At 57.3% G+C, this 20,439-nt stretch overlaps 2 protein-coding genes across 2 annotated transcripts; both read left to right on the top strand.

Annotated features, from left to right (window-relative positions):
* Positions 1-2,226, top strand: DL89DRAFT_261715 (uncharacterized protein; the record flags this gene model as incomplete). The annotated part of the gene is made up of 6 exons (XM_040885852.1): positions 1-838; positions 913-1,154; positions 1,183-1,408; positions 1,449-1,577; positions 1,607-1,858; positions 1,897-2,226. Coding segments are annotated over 6 exons (2,017 nt in total), but the record flags the coding sequence as incomplete, so codon positions are not given.
* A 3,348-nt stretch (positions 2,227-5,574) lies between these two features.
* Positions 5,575-6,000, top strand: DL89DRAFT_228614 (uncharacterized protein; the record flags this gene model as incomplete). Its single annotated transcript, XM_040884875.1, has 1 exon — positions 5,575-6,000. A coding segment is annotated over one exon (426 nt), but the record flags the coding sequence as incomplete, so codon positions are not given.
* Positions 6,001-20,439: the final 14,439 nt, after the last annotated feature.

Below are 20,439 nucleotides of genomic sequence, written 5' to 3'. Positions count from 1 at the left end.
GTTGCCGAGGATCCAGTCGCTGAGGATCCAGTCCGCTGAGGAGCCTGTCAGCGAGGAGCCAGCCGTTGAGGAACCTGTTGCTGAGGTGCTTGTCGCTGAGGCGCCTCTCGCTGCGGAATCAGCTGCAGAAGCGCCAGTCGCTGAGGCGCCTGTCACTGAGGATCCAACCACGGAGGAGTTAGCTGTTGATGCGCCTATCGCTAAGGAGTTTGTCGCCGAGGAACCAGCTGCTGAGGCGCCAGTCATTGAGAATTCAGTAGTTGAGGCACCGGTCGCTGAGGACCCTGCTGCTGGGACGTCCGTTGCTGAGAAACAAATTACGGAGGCACCAGTCGCCGAGGTGTCAGTCGTTGAGGAGCCAGCCGTTAAGGATTCAGTCACTGAAGAGCCTGTCACTGCTAAGGCACAGACCGCTGAGGAACCAATCGCTGAGGAACCAATCGCTGAGGAGCCGGTCGCTGCAGTATCGCTTGTCAAGGAGCTAGCCGCTGAGGAATCGGTTGCTGAGGCATCACTTGCTGAAGTGCCAGTGGTTGAAGGGCTAGACGCCGAAGAGTCACACGCTGAGGAGCCAACTACCGAGGAACCAGTCGCTGATGAGCTGATCGCCGAGGAATCGGTCGCTGAAGCATCACTTGCTAAAGAAGTACTCACTGAGACGACAGGCGGTGAGGAACCTGCTGCTGGTGAGCCGATCTCTGGTGATCTGGCTGCCAACGAACTAGTCACTGGGGAACCGGCCACTGAAGAGTCGGCTGTTGAGGCACTAGCTGCTGAAATACCAGTCGCCGAGGAGTTAGTCGTTAAGGAGTTGGTTGCTGATGAGCTATCCGCTGAGGTATCGGTTGCTCACGAGTCAGTTGCTGGGAGCCGGCTGCAGAGGACCTAGTTGCTGAAGTATCCCTCGTTCAGGAACCAGCTGCTGAAGTACAAGTCGCGGAGGATTCAGCTGCTGAGGCGCCTGTTGCTGAGGATCCAATCGCTCAAGACCCAGTCATTGAGGACCAGTCGCTGAGGAACCTGCTGCTGAGGATTCAGTCGCCCAGGCGTCAGCAGTTGAGGAGCCAGTGTGGAGGCTCCTGTGTTGAGGATTCAGTTGCTGAAGAGCCAGCTGCGGAGGAGCCAGCCGTCGAGGAACCTCTTGCTGAGGAGGAGTCAGTCGCTGAGGCACGGTCGCTGAAGATCCATTGTTGAGGTACCTGCTGCTGAGGATCTAGTCGCTGAGAATTCGTTGCTGAGACGCCAACCGCTGAGGATCTTGTCGCCGGGGTATCAGCCGTCGAGGAACCAGCTGCGGAGGATTCAATTGCTGAGGGCCAGTACGGAATTGCCAGTCAGTGAGGATTCGGTCGCTGAGGATTCGGTTGCTAAGGAGCCGGTTGCTGAGGAACCAGCCATTGAGGAGCCGGTTGCTGAGGAGCCAGTTGTTGAGGCGCTGGTCACTGAAGGAGCCTGTTGCTGATGAGCCTGTTGCTGAGGTACTGGTGGCTAAAGATCCAGTTGCAGAGGAGCCTGCGTTGAGGAATCAGCTGTGGAGGGGCTTATCACTAAGGATCCAATCGCTGAGGAACCAGTTGGTGAGAGCCTGCTACTGCTGAGGATTCAGTCTCCAAGGACCCAATCGCCGAGGTGTCGGCCGTCAAGGAACCAGCTACGGAGGCGCCGGTCGCTGAGGAACCAGTCGCTGAGGCACCGGTCACTAGGGATCCAGCTGTTGAGGAGCCTGTTGCGAGGAGCCAGCCTTGAAGCATCTGCTGCTGAGACACCGGTCGTTGAGGAATCCGCTGCTGAGGATCCAGTTGCGGAGGATCCAGTTGCGGAGGATTTAGTCGCTGAGGAACCGGCTGCTGAGGCACCGGTCACTGAGGATCCAGCTGCTGAGGTGTCAGCCTTGAGGATTCAGTCGTTGAAGCTCCTGTCGCTAAGGAATCTGTCGCTAAGGAATCTGTCGCTAAGGAATCTGTCGCTGAGAAGCCAGTTGCTGATGAGCCAGTTGCTGAGGATCGAGCTGTTGAGGATTCAATTGCGGAGGATCGAGCTGTTGAGGATTCAATTGCGGAGGGGCCGGTCATTGAGGAATCCGCTGCTGAGGAGCCTGCTGCTGACGCGCCAGTCGGTAAGGAGACTGACGTTGAAGAGCCTGTTGCTGAGGATTCAGTCGCTGAGGCACCAGTTGCTGAGGGGTTCACTTGCGGAATCGCCGGTCGCCGAGGAGCCTGTCACTGAGGTGTCAACAGTTGAAGATCCAGTCGTTAAAGATTCAATCGCTGAAGAGCCTATAATTGCTGAGGCACCGGCTGCTGAGGAGGCAACCGCTGAGGGTCAAATTGCTGAGGAGTGTGTCGCTAGGGAACCAGTCGCCGAGGAATCATCTCTTGAAGGGCCAGCTGTGGAGGAGCCCGCCGCTAAAGAACCAATCGCTGAGGAACCAGCTGCGGAAGCTTCAGTCGCTGAGGAGCCTGTCGCTGAGCGCCTATTGCTGAGATTCACTCGCCATGGATGCAGCTGCGGAGGTGTCAGCCGTTGAGGAACTAGTCGCTGAGGAGCCTGCCGCTGAGGATCTAACAGCTGAGGCATCAGTCACTGAGGAGCCTATTGCCGAGGATCCAGCTGCTGAGGTACCTATTGCTGAGGAGCCTGCCGCTGAGGATTCAGTCACTGAGGAACCAGCTGCCGAGGCATCGGCCACTGAAGATCCTGTCGCTGCGAGCCAGTTGCGGAGGTGTCAGCCGTTGAGGAGTCTGTCACGGAGGTGCCAGTCACCGAGGACTCAGTCGTCGATGCACCCGTCGCTGAGGAACCAGCCGGTGAGGAGCCTGCCGCTGAGGATTCGGTTGCAGAGGGCCTGTCGTTGAGGTGCCAGCCGTTGAGGTGCCAGCTGCTGAGGAGCCGGCTACTAAGCCTCTTGTCACTGAGATGCCAGCCGTCGAGGAACCAGTTGTGGAGGACCCAGCCGTCGAGGAGCCTGTCGCTGAGGATTCAGTCGTTGTGGATTCAGTCGTTGTGGATCCTGTCGCTGAGACACCGGTTGCTAAGGTACCTACTGCTGAGGAGTCTGCTGCTGAGGCTCCTGTCGCTGAGGAGTCAGCCGTCGAGGAACCAATCGCTCGACACCTGTTGCTGAAGAGCCAGCCACTGAGGAGCCTGTCGCTGAGGAGCCCGTCGTTGAGGATGCAGTTGGCGAAGTGTCAACCGCAGAGGATCCAGTCATTGAGGTGCCAGTTGCTGAGGAATCTGCTGCTGAGGAACCCATCGCTGAGGATCCAGTCGCTGAGGAGCCTGTTGCGGAGGAGCCTGTTGCGGAGGTGTCAGCCCTTGAGGATTCAGTCGTTGAGGCACCTGTTGTGGAATCGCCAGTGGCTGAGGAACCAGCTGCTGAGGAGCCTGTTGCTGAGGAGCTAGCAGTTAAGGCGCCAGCTGCTGAAGTATCAACTGCTGAGGAACCTGCCGCTGAGGATTCGGTTGCAGATGTGCCTACCATTGGGGAGCCAGCCGTTGAGGTGCCAGTTGCTGAGGAGTCGGTTGCCGAAGAATCGGTAGCTGAGGAATCGGCTGCTGAGGCTCTTGTTGCTGAGAAGTCAGCTGTCGAGGAAGCAGCTGCGGAAGCTTCAAGTCGCTGAGGTGCCTGCCGCTGAGGTGCCTATTGCTGAAGATTCAGTCGCTAGAGATCCAGTTGCGGAGGTGTCAGCCGTTGAGGAACTAGTCACTGAGGAGCCTGCCGCTGAGAACCTAGCAGCTGAGGCACCAGTCACTGAGGAGCCTGTTTGCCGAGGATCCAGCTGCTGAAGTATCAACTGCTGAGACACCGGTTGCTGAGGCGCATGTCACTGAGGAGCCCGTCGTTGAGGAGCCTGTCGCTGAGGCACGGGTTGCTGAGGATTCAGTCACTGAGGCGCCTGTCGCCGAGGATTCAGTCGCTAAAGATCAAGTCGATAAGGATCAAGTCGCTGAGGAGTCAGCTGCTGAGGCACCGACTGCTGAGGAGCTTGTCGGTGAGGAGTCTGTTACGGAGGTGCCAGTCACCGAAGATTCAGTCATCGATGCACCTTTCGCTGAGGAACCAGCCGGTGAGGATCCTGTCGTTGGAGAGCCAGTTGCTGAGGAGTCGGCTACTGAAGCTCTTGTCACTGAGATGCAGCCGTCGAGGAACCAGTTGCGGAGGAGCCTGTCGCCAAGGATCTAGTCACCGAGGAATTGGCTGCTGAGGAGCCAGTCGTGGAAGAGCCAGTCGTTGAGGATTCAGTCACTAAGGTGCTGTTGCTGAAGCACTGGTCACTGAGGAGCCAGTCGCCGAGGAGCCAGTTCCTGCGGAGCAAATTGCGGGGGCACCAGTTGTAGAGGTGCTAGTTGCTGAGGAGCCGATTGCTGAGGATTCTGTCGTTGAGGAATCAGCCGTTGAAGCACCAGCTGTGGAGGAGCCTGTCGCTAAGGATCCAATCGCTGAGGAACCAGTTGCGGAAGCCCCAGTCGCTAAGGATCCAGTCGCTGAGGTGTCGGCCGTCGAGGAACTAATTGCTGAGACACCGGTTGCTGAAGAGCCTGTCGTTGAGGAGCCTGCTGCGGAGGAGCCTATCGCTGAGGATTCAGTCATTGTGGATCCAGTCACTGAGGCACCGGTTGCTAAGGTACCTACTGCTGAGGAGCCAGTTGCTGACACACCATCACTGAGGTGCCTGTTGCTGAGGAGCCAGCTGCTGAGGAACCAGCCGGTGAGGAGCCTGTCGCTGAGGATTCGGCTACAGAGGCGCTTGTCGTTGAGGTGCCTGTTGCTGAGGTGCCAGTTTCTGAGGAGTCGGCTGCTGAGGAACCAGCTGCTGAGGCTCTTGTCGCTGAGATGTCAGCCGTCGAGGAATCAGTTGCAGAGGAGTCTGTCGCTGAGGCATTAGTCACTGAGGAGCCTATTGCCGAGGATCCAGCTGCTGAGGCACCGGTTGTTGAGGAGCCTGTCGCTGAGGATTCAGTCGTTGTGGATCCAGTTGCTGAGGCACCAGTTGCTGAGGAGCCTGCCGCTGAGGCTTCTGTCGCTGAGGATCAAGTCGCTGAGGAGTCGATTGCTGAGAAGCCAGCAGTTAAGGCGTTAGTCGCTGAAGTGTCAACTGCTGAACTAGTCGCTGAAGCATCGGCCACTGAAGATCCTGTCGCTGCGGAGCCAGTTGCGGAGGTGTCAGCCGTTGAGGAGTCTGTCACGGAGATGCCAGTCACCGAGGACTCAGTCGTCGATGCACCCGTCGCTGAGGAACCAGCCGGTGAGGAGCCTGTCGCTGAGGATTCGGTTGCAGAGGCGCCTGTCGTTGAGGTGCCAGCCGTTGAGGTGCCAGTTGCTGAGGTGCCAGTTGCTGAAGAGTCGGCTGCTGAGGAACCAGCTGCTGAGATGCCAGCCGTCGAGGACCCATTTGTGGAGGACCCAGCCGTTGTGGATCCTGCCACTGAGGCTCCTGTCGCTGAGGCTCCTGTCGCTGAGGAGTCAGCCGTTGAGGAACCAATCGCTCGGATACTGTTGCTGAAGAGCCCTTTGCTGAGGATCCTGTTGCGGAGGATCCAGTCGCTGAGGCACCAGTTGTTGAAGAGCCTGTTGCGGAGGAGCCTGTTGCGGAGGATCCAGTTGCGGAGGAGCCTGCTGCTGAGGCTCCTGTCGCTGAGGAACCAGCTGCTGAGGAGCCGGTCGTTGAGGAGCCAGCCGCTGAGGAGCCAGTTGTTGAGGAACCGGTTGCTGAGGAGTCAGCTGCTGAGGAACCAGCTGCTGAGATGTCAGCCGTCGAGGAATCAATTGCAGAGAAGTCTGTCGCTGAGGCATCAGTCACTGAGGAGCCTATTGCCGAGGATCCAGCTGCTGAGGCTCATGTCGCTGAGGAGCCTGCCGCTGAGGCTTCTGTCGCTGAGGATCAAGTCGCTGAGGAGTCGACTGCTGAGGATTCAGTCACTGAGGAACCAGCTGCCGAGGCATCGGCCACTGAAGATCCTGTCGCTGCGGAGCCCAGTTGCGGAGGTGTCAGCTGTTGAGAAGTCTGTCACGGAGGTGCCCAGTCACCGAGGATTCAGTCGTCGATGCACCCGTCGCTGAGGAGCCAGCCGGTGAGGAGCCTGCCGCTGAGGATTCGGTTGCAGAGGCGCCTGTCGTTGAGGTGCCAGCTGCTGAGGTGCCAGCCGTTGAGGAGTCAGCTGCTGAGGAGGCCGGCTACTAAGCCTCTTGTCACTGAGATGCCAGCCGTCGAGGAACCAGTTGTGGAGGACCCAGCCGGTCGAGGAGCCTGTCGCTGAGGATTCAGTCGTTGTGGATTCAGTCATTGTGGATCCTGTCGCTGAGACACCGGTTTGCTAAGGTACCTACTGCTGAGGAGTCAGCCGTCGAGGAACCAATCGGCTCAGACACCTGTTGCTGAAGAGCCAGCCACTGAGGAGCCTGCTGCTGAGGAGCCTGCTGCTGAAGATCTTGTTGCGGAGGATCCAGTCGCTGAGGCAACCAGTTGCTGAGGCACCAGTTGTTTGAAGAGCCTGTCGTTGAGGAGTCAGCCGTTGCGGAGCCTGTTGCGGAGGATCCAGTTGCGGAGGAGCCTGCCGCTGAGGCTCCTGTCGCTGAGGAACCAGCTGCTGAGGAGCCTGTCGTTGGGGAGCCTGTCGTTGTGGAGCCTGTCGCTGAGGATTCAGTCACTAAGGTGCCTGTTGCTGAAGCACTGGCCACTGAGGTGCCTGTCGCCGAGGATTCAGTCGCTAAAGATCAAGTCGATAAGGATCAAGTCGCTGAGGAGTCAGCTGCTGAGGCACCGACTGCTGAGGAGCCTGTCGCTGAAGAGTCTGTTACGGAGGTGCCAGTCCACCAAGGATTCAGTCGTTGAGGATTCAGTCGTTGAGGGATTCAGTCATCGAGGATTCGGTCGCTGAGGCGCCTGTTGTGAAGGAGCCTGTCGCTAAGGATCCAATCACCGAGGAATCGGCTGCTGAGGAGCCAGTCGTAGAAGAGCCTGTCGTTGAGGGTCCAGTTGCTAAGGAGGCGTCTGCTGAGGCACCAGTTTCTGAGGATCCCAGTCGCCGAGGAGCCTGTTCCTGCGGAGCAAATTGCGGAGGCACCAGTTGTAGAGGTGCCAGTTGCTGAGGAGCCGATTGCTGAGGATTCTGTCGTTGAGGAATCAGCCCTTGAAGCACCAGCTGTGGAGGAGCCTGTCGCTAAGGATCCAATCGCTGAGGCCACCGGTCACTGGAGGAGCCAGCTGCTGAGGATCCAGTAGTTGAGCTGCCTGTCGCTGAGGATTCAGCCGCTGAGGCCCGGGTCACAGAAGAGCCTGTTGCTGATAAGCCTGCTGCTAAGGCTCCTGTCGCCGAGGATTCCAGCTGTGGAGGAGCCTGCCGCTGAGGGTCCTGTTGGCGGATGATTCAGTCGTTGAAGATTCAGTTGCTGAGGCACCGATCACTGAAGACCCTGTCGCTGAGACACCGGTTGCTGAGGCGCCTGCCGCCGAGGATTCAGTCGCCAAGGATTCTGTTTTCTGAGGGTTCAGTTGTTGAAGCGCCTGTTGCTGAGGAGCCAGTCGTTGAGGATCAAAGTCGCTGAGGCACTGGCTGCCGAGGTGTCTGTCGCTGCGGAGCCAGTTGTGGAGGTGTCAGTCACCGAGTATTCAGTCGTCGATGCACCTGTTGCTGAGACACTTGTCGGTGAGGAGCCTGTCGCTAAGGATCCAGTCGTTGAGGATTTTGTCGCTGAGGATTCTGTCGCTGAAGAGTCAGCCGTTGAGAAGCCAGTTCCAGAGGTACCTGTCGCTGAGACACCTGTCGCTAAGGATCCAGTCACCGAGGTGCCAGCCATCGAGGAGCCTATTTCCGAGAAGCCTGTCGTCGAGGAGCCAGCCGTTGAGGAGCCTGTTGCTGAGGCGCCAGTTGCTGAGCTGCCGATCGCCGATGCGCCGGTCATCATTGAACCGACCGCTGAGGTACCGGTTGCTGAGGCACCGGTTGCTGAGGACCCACCCGTTGAAGCATCGGTTGTTGAGGGGCCAACTGCTGAGGCACTGGTCGCTGAGGAGCCGATCACTGAAGTGCCAGTCAGTGAGGCACCAGTTGTCACTAAGTCGACCGTTGAGGAACCGGCTGTTGAACCTGTTATCCTATCCCCAGTCACCGAAGAGCCGGCTGCCGAGGAGCCAGCTGTTGGCGCACCGGTCGCTGAAGTTACAGCTGCCGATGAATCTACTGCTGAGATATTGGATGTTGAAGAGTCGACTGTTAAAGAGTCAGCCACTGAAGAATCGGTTGCTGAAGAGCTGGCCACTGAAGTGCCGGTCACTGAAGGACCAGCTATTGAGAAGCCAGCTACTGAGGAGTCGGTCGTGGAAGAGCCCGCTGCTGAGGAACTGCTTGTTGAGGAGTCAGTCACTGAGGAGCCGCCTGTTGAGGCGCTGATTGTCGAAGAGCCGGTCGCCGAAATTTCAGTAGCTGCGGAGCCGGCTGCAGAAACATCAGTCCCCAAGGAGCAAGCTGGTGAGGTGCCAACTGCTGAGGTGCCTACTACTCAGGAAGCAGAGTCCGAGGCTGCTGGTTGAAGGCGCTGTCGATGGGCCAGATACTACCAAGGATGTTTCTCCCAGGGAGATCGCTGCTGAGGAAGTTGCTAGTACTGAAGCCTCTGTGACCGTGTCATTAGCAGAGGATGCTATCGTCAAAGAGACCGCCTCCGAGCAAATCGCTACCAGGGAAGCTGCCTCAGACGCGGCTACTGTTGAGGAGACAGCTACTGGTGAGCCTGCAGCAGAAGATTCAACTGGAGGTGTTGCCACTGATGATACTGCTCCTGAGGAGCCTGTGGCCGAGGCGTCGGTTGAGGACATCGCTGCTGTGGAAGCTGCACCAGAGGATACTGTTGCTGCAGATGTGCCTGCAGTCGAATTACCGGCAGAGGTGGTCGCCGTCGAGGAGGTCAATGCTGGCGAGCACATGGTCGAATCGGTTGCAGCGGACGTCGCTGCAGAAGATCCTGTGGCCGAATCTCTATTGGAAGACATTGCGGTTAAGGAGAGTACTGTTGAAGTTCCTGTCGCAGAGACTGCCGTTGAGGAGGCCATAGTTGCTAAAGAGTCTACCGGCGAGGCTGAGGGCGAGCCCGCCGTTGGGGATGCTATCGAGGAAGCTATCGATACCAATGCAGCTGCTGTCGAGGCGGCACCTACTATTGAGGAGCATGTCACCGAATCCCATGCTGACAATGTCATTACTAAGGAGACTGTCACCGAGGAGCCTGGTACAGAGGATATCGTTGTCAAGGATGTTACTGTCGAGGAAACCGCTGCCGTTGATGAACCATCTATTGACCCCACCGAATCTTCTGCTGGGAAAGCCGACCCTATCGAATTCGCCTCTGACGAACCCGCCACTCTTGAAGGCACTGCTGCCGAGGCACCTGCTGTCACTGTCCAGGAGTCTGCTGCAGAGGACTGCGTTGCTGCAGAGACTGTTGTTGCTGACGGGTCTTCTGGTGATGCTGCTGATTCTACGGTCCAGGAAGTCACTCCTCGCTCTATTTCACTGGATGAATCTACGGTCATGGACACAGTCCCAGTTGAGACATCAGTTGCTGAAGACAATACTGTGGCAGATCTTGTAGCCACAGAGGAGTCTGAAACTGCCAAGGATGCTTCTATTGCTGAGGATGGCATCACCAAGGATGCCGAGCAGGACGAGGTTTCGGCGGGTGACATTGCAGTTGCTGCTGTCGCCGGTGCAGCGGTCGCATACACGCTCGGTAGATCTGTCAGGTCTGCTGCAGTACTAGTCGAGACAGAAGTTACTGATGAGCCTAACTCTACGCCAATTGTCAGATCAGCATCCAACGCTGACGAGGGCATCTCGCTCGAGGAAGAAGGAGTCGAGAAGCCAACAGCTGAAATCACTGAGGAGCCTGCCACCGACAAGATCGAAGAGGCCACTGTTGAGCCTGCTCAGGTCGAGTCGCCAGCGAAACAGGCTGATGCCCGTGCATCGCAAACATCGGTCAACGAAGTGGACTCTGATGTCGAGGATCAGGAGCCCCGTGCCGGCATATCCACTGAAGCCGAACCGGGATCCCCTGCTGACGCAACCCCCGGGACTATTACCAGCGTGCCGACCGCGATTCCCTCGTATGTAATGCATTACCCGGAATCGCTCTTTGGAGACAACGCTTCGCTGAACACCACCGGTGTCATTACCATGGACGAGCTGCATATGGCGCAAAAGGCCACGCCTGTTGTTGGGGTGTCTGCAGTCAATGTCACATCCGCAGGATCCGGCGGCAGGTCATGGGGAGCGGGCATGCGCCGTTTTGCCGACAACGAGGGCTCGGTTGGTTCGCGCATGAAACGCCTCATCACGAACAAGCGCGGTGACTCGCCACCTATGGTCAAGGATGCCAGTGGAACTGCGTCCCCGGGCGAGAGCCTTGGCACAGCTGACGACAGCGAATCAAGGGTGTCGCGATCGGCTACGATTGTTGGTGAGGGTGTGACGATTCCAGGCACGTTCCCGTCGAGTGCCAAGCTTGACGGTCGTGAGGGCGACGCCCCTGCTCAAGCAGAGAGCAGCCAGCAGGGGTCGACATCGGATTCTGAGCCGAAGAGACAACGTCCTCGCCGTCACACGATTTTGGGCGTGTTCAAGCGCATCTTCCGTTGAGCATGTTGATCATTTGCCTGTGCCAAATCTCCCTTTTACTTGAATGTCCCAATACATCCAACATGAAGTGTTTACAATGCTATGCCGTGTATATTTTATTTTCACAAGTCAGAAGCGCATGTGGCCAGACTACAACAGATGGGTCCATTTTGTAGGAGGTGCTTTCAACGATTTAACCACCTAATGAGCTGCAATACGTATCTTGGAGGGTGATAGGGGAATCATGGCTGCCATGAAGCGTGTGCTCAGCATGCCATATTGCACTATTTTCACCCTCTCGCAAGGAGCTCGTTTGCCAAGACAGCAAGATCTCTAACCATTTTCAGACAATGGTGATTGTGCATCTATATACATAGACGCTATTTGATTCACATTGGGCAACTGTCCTGTTGCGCTACACAGCCAGCAGATGCCTGACAACACTGCGCCTAAAACTGGACATTATTTGGTCAAAAGGTGGCTGAAGAAGCACTAGGTGAACCCCGATGGCCAGCTACCCAGCAACACTTTTTCTTCACTCAACTTCACTGCCTAATACACTTTATATATCACTATGTTCCCTGACAAACCTAACAACGTCGCCATAGTAACTGGTGCTTCGCGTGGAATCGGCAGGAGCGTCGCGCTTTTTCTTTTGTCCAAGGATATATCTGTTGTTGGGATGGCCCGCAACGTCAGCAGCCTTGAGTCCCTGTCAAGGGAAGCGGCGCAACTCCCAGTTTCCGCAAAGTTCCTTCCACTTGCCGGCGATGTCAAGGACGAGTCCACCCAGCAGCAGGCGGTTGATATGGCGGTTAAAGCTGGCACACTGGTCGCGCTAGTCAATAACGCTGCCACCTTGGGAACATACGGTGCCCTTGCAACCAAACCACTTGACAGTTTGGCAGAGGTGTTTGCTACTAATGTCACTGCACCTGTTGGTCTGATCCAGAAGTCGCTCCCCTATTTACGCCAGACGAAAGGCAGGGTTGTGAATGTGTCGTCTTTGGCAGGCAAAGAACCGTTTGTTAATCAATCTTCGTACGGGGCGTCGAAGGCAGCGCTGAATCTCGTTACTGCAGGGCTAGCACTTGAGGAGCCGAGCATCACTTTTGTTGCTCTGGACCCGGGAGTTGTCGAAACCGACATGCTTACCTGTCTGATGAACGAGATCGAGGATACGATACCCGAGAGCAGCAACGTCAATAGCATCCTTCAGGCGAGCAAGGTTGCGGCAGACATTCCAGGACGCATCATCTGCAACCTCGCTCTTGGAGCCGACCACGGTCTGACTGGAAGGTTTATCCGGTACAGCGACCCTGAGCTTGCCAAGTACAGTGCTTAGAGAATAAAACGCCTCACTCCTATCCTTGATCACCTGGGCCAGCTGACCCGTCTGTAATCTAGCGATCACAGTCGATGCCATTTGTTTGCGCGCACCCATTGGCTGCCAGTGCGATCGGCCTTTTAATAGCCAACTTTTTCCAATGCCCAGCGACTCTGGCTGTAGAGATCGCAGGCCGGGCACACAGGCTGGGAACACGAACAGTACCTAGGAGGTTTTTTGGCCGGGCTCGCTGAACGCACTGGCAGCCTTAACGAAAAGTCGCAGGTTCTAGCAGGCTCCTGGTTTTCCTCTTTAGCCTCCTCACTTTTAGTAATATATCTTTCCTTAGGGTCTTGTTCCCACACCCAGCTCTTTGTATTCCATTTCCAGGCCCTTCCTCCCGGGTTACCTCAGTCGCGTTCTACAGAGAAGAAAAGAAGAGCACAGAACCTTTCTCTAGCAAGCAGAGCACCTTTGCAGCAAGCACACACATACACATACACACACGAACACCTCTATATTCGCAATGGTAAGTATATATGCGGGCACTTGTGCTGGTTGTTGGCGCGTTGTCATCGTCAGATGAGAATGCCGGTTCGGGAATTCGCATTGAGGAGGCGATGAGGGGCCAGAGTTGTTCATAGAGCTAACTGCGTGCACTGCTGAATAGGCTGAATCCTCGTCCGCTAAGAACGCCCCGGTCCCCGCTGGTGCCGGTCCTCGCAACCTGAGGTAAGTTTCAGACTAAAGCGCGCCCTGATTTGGGCACGGCGCCGACCAATGATGACGATCTCCCCCCGCGCCCAGGACCGAGGGACTGACGGTATCAGCATCCGATATACTGGCTAATCCCCCGCTCGTAATTTCTGCATAGGGCTCGTCGTGGTGGCTCTCAGGCATCGAGCCGCGGTGGAGCTACTGGGCGGCAGGTGTCGCGGGCCACGGGCAGCACTCAGACGATGATGCGGCTGTACACGGACGATGCGCCGGGCCTCAAGGTGGATCCGGTGGTTGTGCTTGTGCTCAGCCTTGTGTTCATTGCGTCGGTGTTCTTGCTGCACATCTACGGCAAGCTCACCAGCACAAAGAACTAGAGTCTTTCCTTCTTCTTGCTCGCTCTCACTCGGAAAACCTCCTTAAAAATTTATATTCCCGTCTACTTTTATACTATCCGATGGTATTTTACTTTCTTAGACACGTTGGGCGACGCAGATGTTGGAGGCAGAAGAATGTAGAGAAACAGTATGTATGCTTGGTTTCAAAGGTGGGCGATTTCGTTATGCGGATCATCAGCCCATGGCAGACCAGTTCATGCTGATAATGCTGAATGTCTGGCGGTCCGCATCCCACGCGCACATCAGCCTGGTCTTTTTGACATTGGTGCCAAGTCTCCCCAGCGCAACCAGCTCCCTGGGCCTGAACTTCTCGTCAAACCCAACCAGGGTGGCTACGAACGGTGAATGATAGCGCATTGGCTCGCCTGGGTACAAAAGGAAGTCGCCGCCAAAACTTCACGGCCCGTGTGACATAGTACCCCAGATCGCGGAAGTGCTTGTACAGCTTGAGGCGCACAGTGTCGCGGTCGGACTGCGGCCAGGCGAACTTGTCGCCGGTAATGGTGATGATGTTGGTTTGCTGCAGCACGGCGGCTTCTTCGGGCAGCAGCTGCAGCGGGAGACCAAGGTAGTTGTTTTGCTGAGGCTTGGCCGGGTGCGAGGCGATTAGCGCGCCGACGATGCGGTGGTCGCGACGCAGGGCCATGGCCGTGGCAACATCGGTCACCAGGACATTGCCGCCGGTGCACTCGACCGCGAAAGGCGGCTGGCTGGGGCTCATTCTTGTCGAAAGGGCAGGAGAGACGTTGAGGGTATCAGGAAGCGAAAATCAGCTAAGCCAGTGCACGATCAAATCTGCACGCTGCCTGAGCAATGGCAACGGCTTGTTGTAGGGGCGAGGGCTGGCAAGAGTATGGAACACGTATCTTGTCTTGCTGATTACACTTTTTTCATACACTTGCAATGAGCGCACCAGACGACGTACGTGGCGAATGCAACTGCCAGTGAGCCTACTTCTCTAAAGGAACATGACTAACCGACCAGCAATGCTTTCGCTCTTAGACACTGCCGCTCGGATTCACTCGAAGCAACGACACCGAGAACGGCCCAGCGGCTGACGAGAGCAGTTTCACCGCACGCGGGATTCTGGGTGCTGCCCTGCGGCGGCCCCAGCGCTCGCCCGAGTCGCTGGATATCGGGGCGCAGAAAATGCACATCAGCAATGTCTCGATCACAGGCGCAACGCGGATCCGCCGCAGCGTGTTCAACGAGATTGTCGCGCCAGCCTTTGCAGCCACAACCGTCAAGGGAGCCATTGAAGAGCTGCGGTATGCGGCTGGAAAGCTCGAGCTGCTGGGAATCGCCAAGCGCGTGCAGATAAACCTGGACAAGGCCGATGACGACGGGGTCGGCGTCAGCTTTGACTGCGAGGACGGCGGGCGATACGCAATCACCACGGGCGTCGGCGCGTCTGACCACGAGGGCACGGCGAATGTGATGGCGCGGCTAAACAACATGTGGGGCGGCGGTGAGTCGTTGGAGGCAAACTATGCGCGCGGCACCAAGACGCTGGGGGCATTCCAGGGCCTGCTGAGTGTGCCAGTCAATGCCGATCCGCTGCGCAAGGTCGAGCTGATGGTTCACCAGGCGACGCTGGACCACCGGCCGTACTCGAGCTGTGATGAGGTAAGGCGGTCCGTCGGGCTGGCATACAAAGTCAGCCGGGACCGCGCGCAGCATGAGCTTGTGTATGTGGCGGCATGGCGCGAGCTCGCTAACCTCGGATTTGCCGCGTCGCCGTCGCTGCGCAGCGAGGCCGGCCACACCCTCAAATCCAGCATAGCCTACACGTTCACCAGCGACTCGCGCGACTCCCCTACCGTGCCCACCACAGGCAATCTAGTGAAGACGTCGGTGGAGGTAGCGGGCCTGGGCGGCGATGTGCAGTTTGCCAAGGCTCTCGCTGAGGTGCAAGCGAACCAGGGTCTGGCTGACCGCTGGTCGCTGACCACCAGCGCCCAGGCGGGGCTGCTCTGGGGCCTGGGCGGCAGCAGGACGCCCATGGCTGACCGCTTCTTCCTCGGCGGGCCCACCAGCGTGCGCGGCTTCGAGCACCGCGGGATCGGCCCGCGCGACCACAACGATGCGCTGGGCGGTGATGTGTTCTACGCTGCCGGTGTCAGTCTGCTGACGCCTCTGCCGCTTGTTAGGACCGATGCCCTGCGTGGCCACGTGTTTGCCAATGCCGGGCAGTGTGCACTGCTGGACTCGCGCGGCCTGCAGACCAAGGCCCACGTCAGCCGGTTCCTGATGTCGCCGTCGACATCCGTGGGCGTCGGGCTGGTGTACCGCCACAGCCTCGTCAGGGCCGAGTTGTCGCTGTGCTTCCCGCTGACAGCGTCTATTACAGATAGACCCGACCCGAAGCTGCAGTTTGGCCTTGGGTTCCAGTTCCTCTAGTGTATTTGAGTGACCCGGTTTCAAAAAAAAGATATATCCTGTTACTTGTGCTTGGCCTTGTAAGCGGCCGGTGTCTCAAACTTGCCCTTCAGGCCCCACACGCCGCGCTTTGCCCGCTTTGCTTCCTCCTCGATCCGCTCGAGCAGCTCCTTCTCGCCATTGTACTGCGCGTTGCCGCCGCGGTACAGCACAGCCAGCCCGGCCTTCAGCATCTCATGCGACGCATCGTACTTGAACACATACATGGACCGGTAGTACACCGAGCCGACAATGCGGCCATACTGGTCCTTGGCCAGCGGCACCACGGTCACCCGCTTGCCCAGCACCTGGCTGGCCAAGTACTCCTTGGCCTCATTCGACAATGGCTGCGCGGGCTTGCCGAAATGCGACACCTCGGGCGCATCCACCGCCGAGATACGCACGGAAATCGACCATTTGGACATGCCGCGCTTTTTCTCTGGCGGCGCTGAAAACCACTGCAGGGCCGGGGTATGGTAGAGTCGCAAGGTGTCGCCGTCGGATACGTCGATGACGATGCCGTGGATTGGCCGGTGCGACTTGACTATGCTGTCGGGGATGTCTGCGCTTGTCTGGTACCGCTGAAACATTCTGTATAGTCTGTAGCTGATGCCCAGTGTGAGTCCGAGGTAGAGTCCGTGCTTTGCGTACGTGTAGAACCGTTCAGAGTAGCTGTCTGTGCTGGAGGGTGGGCGGGTGCTGTTGCTGTTGCTGTTGCTGCTGCGCATTCAAGCTCCCTACCAGAGTGATAGATACAACTAATTCGAAAGCAAAAGAGAGGACAAACGCGATTGGCGAAATGCGTTTACATTGCCGCCTAGACAAAAAATAAAAATAAAAAAGCTGGAGCCTGGGTCCACAGCGACGGGTCATGTGCCAGCACTATTCTGCGATTGCCCGCAAATACCCTTGTTTCGTCCACCACTTTCCTGGCCAGGACGGTCAGACTGCGCGCACAAGATTGCAACACTAGCTGGATTTACGTAGAGTATCTCAATCACATTGGAATGAACTGGAAGATAGTGTAGAAGAAAAGAAGACGGCAGCTAAGCAAAATACATATGGAGAAGAGAGAAGAAGATATGTGCCCGTTGGCGAGCGGTGTAGCAGAACTGGGAGGTGGAGCGCGCGAAGATAGAAGAGATGTCACAGATGAGTTACAAAATAAGCTGAAATATTAGGTTGCTGTGTGTGCATTCTCCTGCTGCTTTCACATTCCGCCGTGGCCTGCGCCACCGTCGTTCCGTGCCACGTTCATGCTGGCCGTGCCTGCCAGCATCGCTGCCAGTCCGCTGGCCTGCTGCTGCTGCTGCTGGGTGGGCGAGTGCTGTTGCTGTTGCTGTTGCTGCTGTTGCTGTTGCTGCTGCGGATCAAGCTGCTGCATCAGGTGGTTGGGCACTCCGCCCAGTTCCTGGATCTGCTGCGCCAGCGAGTGCACCAGCTGCTGCATCTGCCGGATATAGTCAACCGACTTCTTCAGAATGATACCCTTGTTCGGCTTGGTGTTGGCGTCAATCATGGTCTCGGGCAGCAGCGTGTACAGGTCCTGGATGCGGTCGTTGATGTTGTCGCGTCTACGTCTTTCGACTACTGGATTGTGCAAACACACAAAAAGAACGAGGTGTGAACACTTGGATTTCAGTAATAAAAAACACGCTTGCCAATGGACACGTCGCTTGCCAAAAATACACACGCAAAAAAAAAAAAACAAGACTGATACCATACCTGCATTGTGGCTCTCCCGACGGCGGCGACGCTTCTCGTATGTCATTAGTGCGCTACAGAAATAGAAGGGGAGGCAAAAGTGCAGCGAGTCAGTACAATACACCCAGCATAGCGATAAAGGGAGCCAAGCGCCTGCTTTTTTCTCCCAGCACACAAAGGGAGAGGGAGAAAATGGATGGCTGGCATTTTCCTCTGCCGCCTCAATGATGGGGGATTTCACACAAGAATACTTACGCTTTCTGCGGCGTGTCGGCCTCGCCTTCATCCAGCAGCGACATCAGCGACGGGTCCTGCGGCGAGAAGCCAGCGGCATTGTGCGCGGCCAGCTGCTGAGCTTGGAACGATGACGGGTCCAGCGTCGACCCAATGCTCTGCTGCTGCATCAGCGTGCCGTCGAACCACTCGGGGTGGTTCGGAAGCGACATGCTCTGGAACCCCGGGCTTGTGGGCGGACTGGTGCTGATGTTCTGCACCCGCATCAGCCGGCTGCCTCCGGGCCCACCCGCGTGTGGGAACAGGTTGCTGGAGATGCCGGTCGGGATTGTGTTGCCAGCCATCGCTGCCAGGCTGTGGCCCGGATAGCTGCCCGTGGGCGAGATATTGTCAAAGTCCTCGGTGCCGGGCGAGCCCAGGTGCGGCCGGAACTGCCCGTGCTGCTGCTGGTGGTGGAAGTGCTGCTGCTGCATCTGGTGGAAGCTACCGGCCAGTCCGCTGCGCTCGTAGTCTGTGCCAAATGAGGCTGCCGACCCGGCAATCTGCTGCTGCTGCTGCTGCTGCCCACGGTTGATGTTGATGGGCGCTGTGCCACGCGATGACGTGTCCATGTCTGTGTTCTCCGTTGTTATCTGGAGCTGCGAGAAGCTCGAGAGGTGGGGGGATGTCGCGATGTGCTGCTGGGCCAGGCTTTGCAGAAGCGTCGGGTCGATGGTGGTGTTCCGCGGCTCGCCGCTCATAGTCCTTTCAAAAGCCTTTACAAACGTTGAAAGGTTGGAGGGGGAAATAAAATAGGTGGAGAGTGCAAGCGGTGCTTAGTTTCTCTCCTGCGGCAGGAAATACAGATATAAGAGTTGCTTGTGTGCGTGCCTGCGTGCTAGGCAGAGTGTGTGAGCTTGGTGCTGAAAGAGTAGGAAAAAAGGTCCCGAGAGAATAAAAGCGGCGATGAGGGAAAAGAAGAAAGCGTGTCGTCCATGCAACCTTTTTCGCCCGCAGCGGTCACTCCATATATGAGGATGGCTGGGAGGCAACTTTGCTCAGAGCGACAAAAATAATCAGCCTCCTCTCGCGGAGGGGTAGCTGACCCCGAGTTGCCCGGGCACACCACCCGCCCTGGCTGCCGCTGTGATTGGCCCGCGTCCCATTACTCAGCCAGCCAGCCAGTGTCCGCAGGTCCCGCAAAAGCGCCAAGAGCCGCTGCTGCCGATGTTTTCATGGAAAGTGATTCGTCATCACTCGGTTTTTTGCTGTTTTACTTGCGCTGCCGGCTCATTCAGCACCACCCGCAGCAGAAAGGCACCGACGTCTCTTTTGAACTGTATTTCTGCTTCAACTTATTCTGCTCTATTAGTGATGCGACGCACGCTTGCGGCGGATTCAGTCGAGAAACAAAACAAGCGAATGAGGGCTACTCCCGAATCTACTTCGACCGCAGCAACCGACAAGGCCCAGCGCTACGATCGCCAGCTCAGGCAAGTGCAAAGCAAAAGTACCGAGGCGCCGCTCGGACCATAGCAGCAGCACCAGCTAAACCCGCGTTTTGTGTAGGCTGTGGCAGGAGACCGGACAGCAGGCCCTGGAGACCGCGCGCGTGAGTGTCTTTGGGTCATCGGCACTGGCGGCAGAGTCGCTGAAGAACCTCATTCTACCAGGTGAGCAGATGCACCATGTGGATATTTTGACTTCTGGGAGCATGATTGGAAGAGCCGGCGGCATCATCTGAGAGCGTGCTTCCTGAAGCTGCCGCGTCTGGGACCGCGGGCATTGGCTCCCATCCAGGCGTTGTTCTTGTTTGCCTCAGGAACGGACCGGTCAGCTGGAGAATCCTCGCACAGAGCGAACCAGGCTCCCGCCTTGCACTGAGCTGATTGGCAGGCGGCGATTCCCACACCTTCGCGGTCCTATTCGCAGTGTGTGATTATCTCTGTCCAACCCTTCATGCAAAGCCGAAGCAGTCCCCCTCCCGCGGATCCAGTCGTATCCGAGAGATAACACACTCTTTCCAACTAACAAATGGGCAAGTGATGCGTGGGCTCCCGCTCCGCCGCTGTTGTTGTTTGCTTGCTTGCTGCTGTAGGCATTGGCGAGTTTGTGGTTATTGACGATGCGACCGTTGGCGAGCAGGATGTGCTGACAAACTTCTTTGTTGCACCCGCTGATCTTGGCAAGCCGCGCGCCGAGGCAATCGTCGAGCAGCTCACTGAGCTCAATCCAGATGTGCGTGGCTCCGCTGTGGTGAAGTCGGCAGAGAGCGCCCTAGAGACAGACATCCTTGAGTCGGCCACCTTGGTCATTGCCTGCGGCCTGCCTGCGCACACCGTCCAGCGAATCAGTAGGCTGTGCTGGGAGAGGAACATTGCGCTGGTGGTCGCCGATACTGCAGGATTTGCTGCCCGTCTCCGCACGGCTATTCCGGAGCACGCTGGTAAGTCTCACTCCTCTCATTCGACGCCGGTGGGTCGGCCTGGATATTTTATTTTCCTGCCTGCCCCTCCGCACGCCTTCTCAGCACTGGAGGAAGTCCCCGCCATTTGCTAGTGGCGTGCTTTGATTTGTCACTTCTTTCTGCGTGCCTGGGCACGCGATATGCGGGCATGTGCCAGGCGGCTCGGCATCAAAGCCAAGGAATGCCTGTGCTTACCTCTTCTTTCTGCGGGGGACGACGGCGGGGGCCGGATGTCCATATTGCAGATTGGAGGCAGCGGTGACCTGAGCAGGTCACATTGCCGGAGAGGACTGCTTTTCACCACGGTGGTCACGCCTTTGCGTATTTTACCGCTTCTCTATCCTCCGACGCCGTCCCGTCCTACTACTGATTTTGGTTTTTACCACTCACATGTTTTGCCGATGCTGACACCTGATATTTATTTATAGTGGTCGAGTCACATGAGGAGCTGGCGCCCGACCTGCGGATTCAAGCGCCATTCCCGGGCCTAGCCGAGCACAGCGACTCCATTGACCTGGACACCCTTGACCACGTTGATTTGGCCCACGTCCCATATGTGGTTCTCGTGCTCAAGGCATTGC

This window comes from Linderina pennispora (genome assembly GCF_002104995.1).
Source record: "Linderina pennispora strain ATCC 12442 chromosome Unknown DL89scaffold_55, whole genome shotgun sequence".
NCBI classification, from domain to species: Eukaryota; Fungi; Kickxellomycota; class Kickxellomycetes; order Kickxellales; family Kickxellaceae; genus Linderina; species Linderina pennispora.
This window is presented reverse-complemented; position numbering and strand designations above follow the sequence as displayed.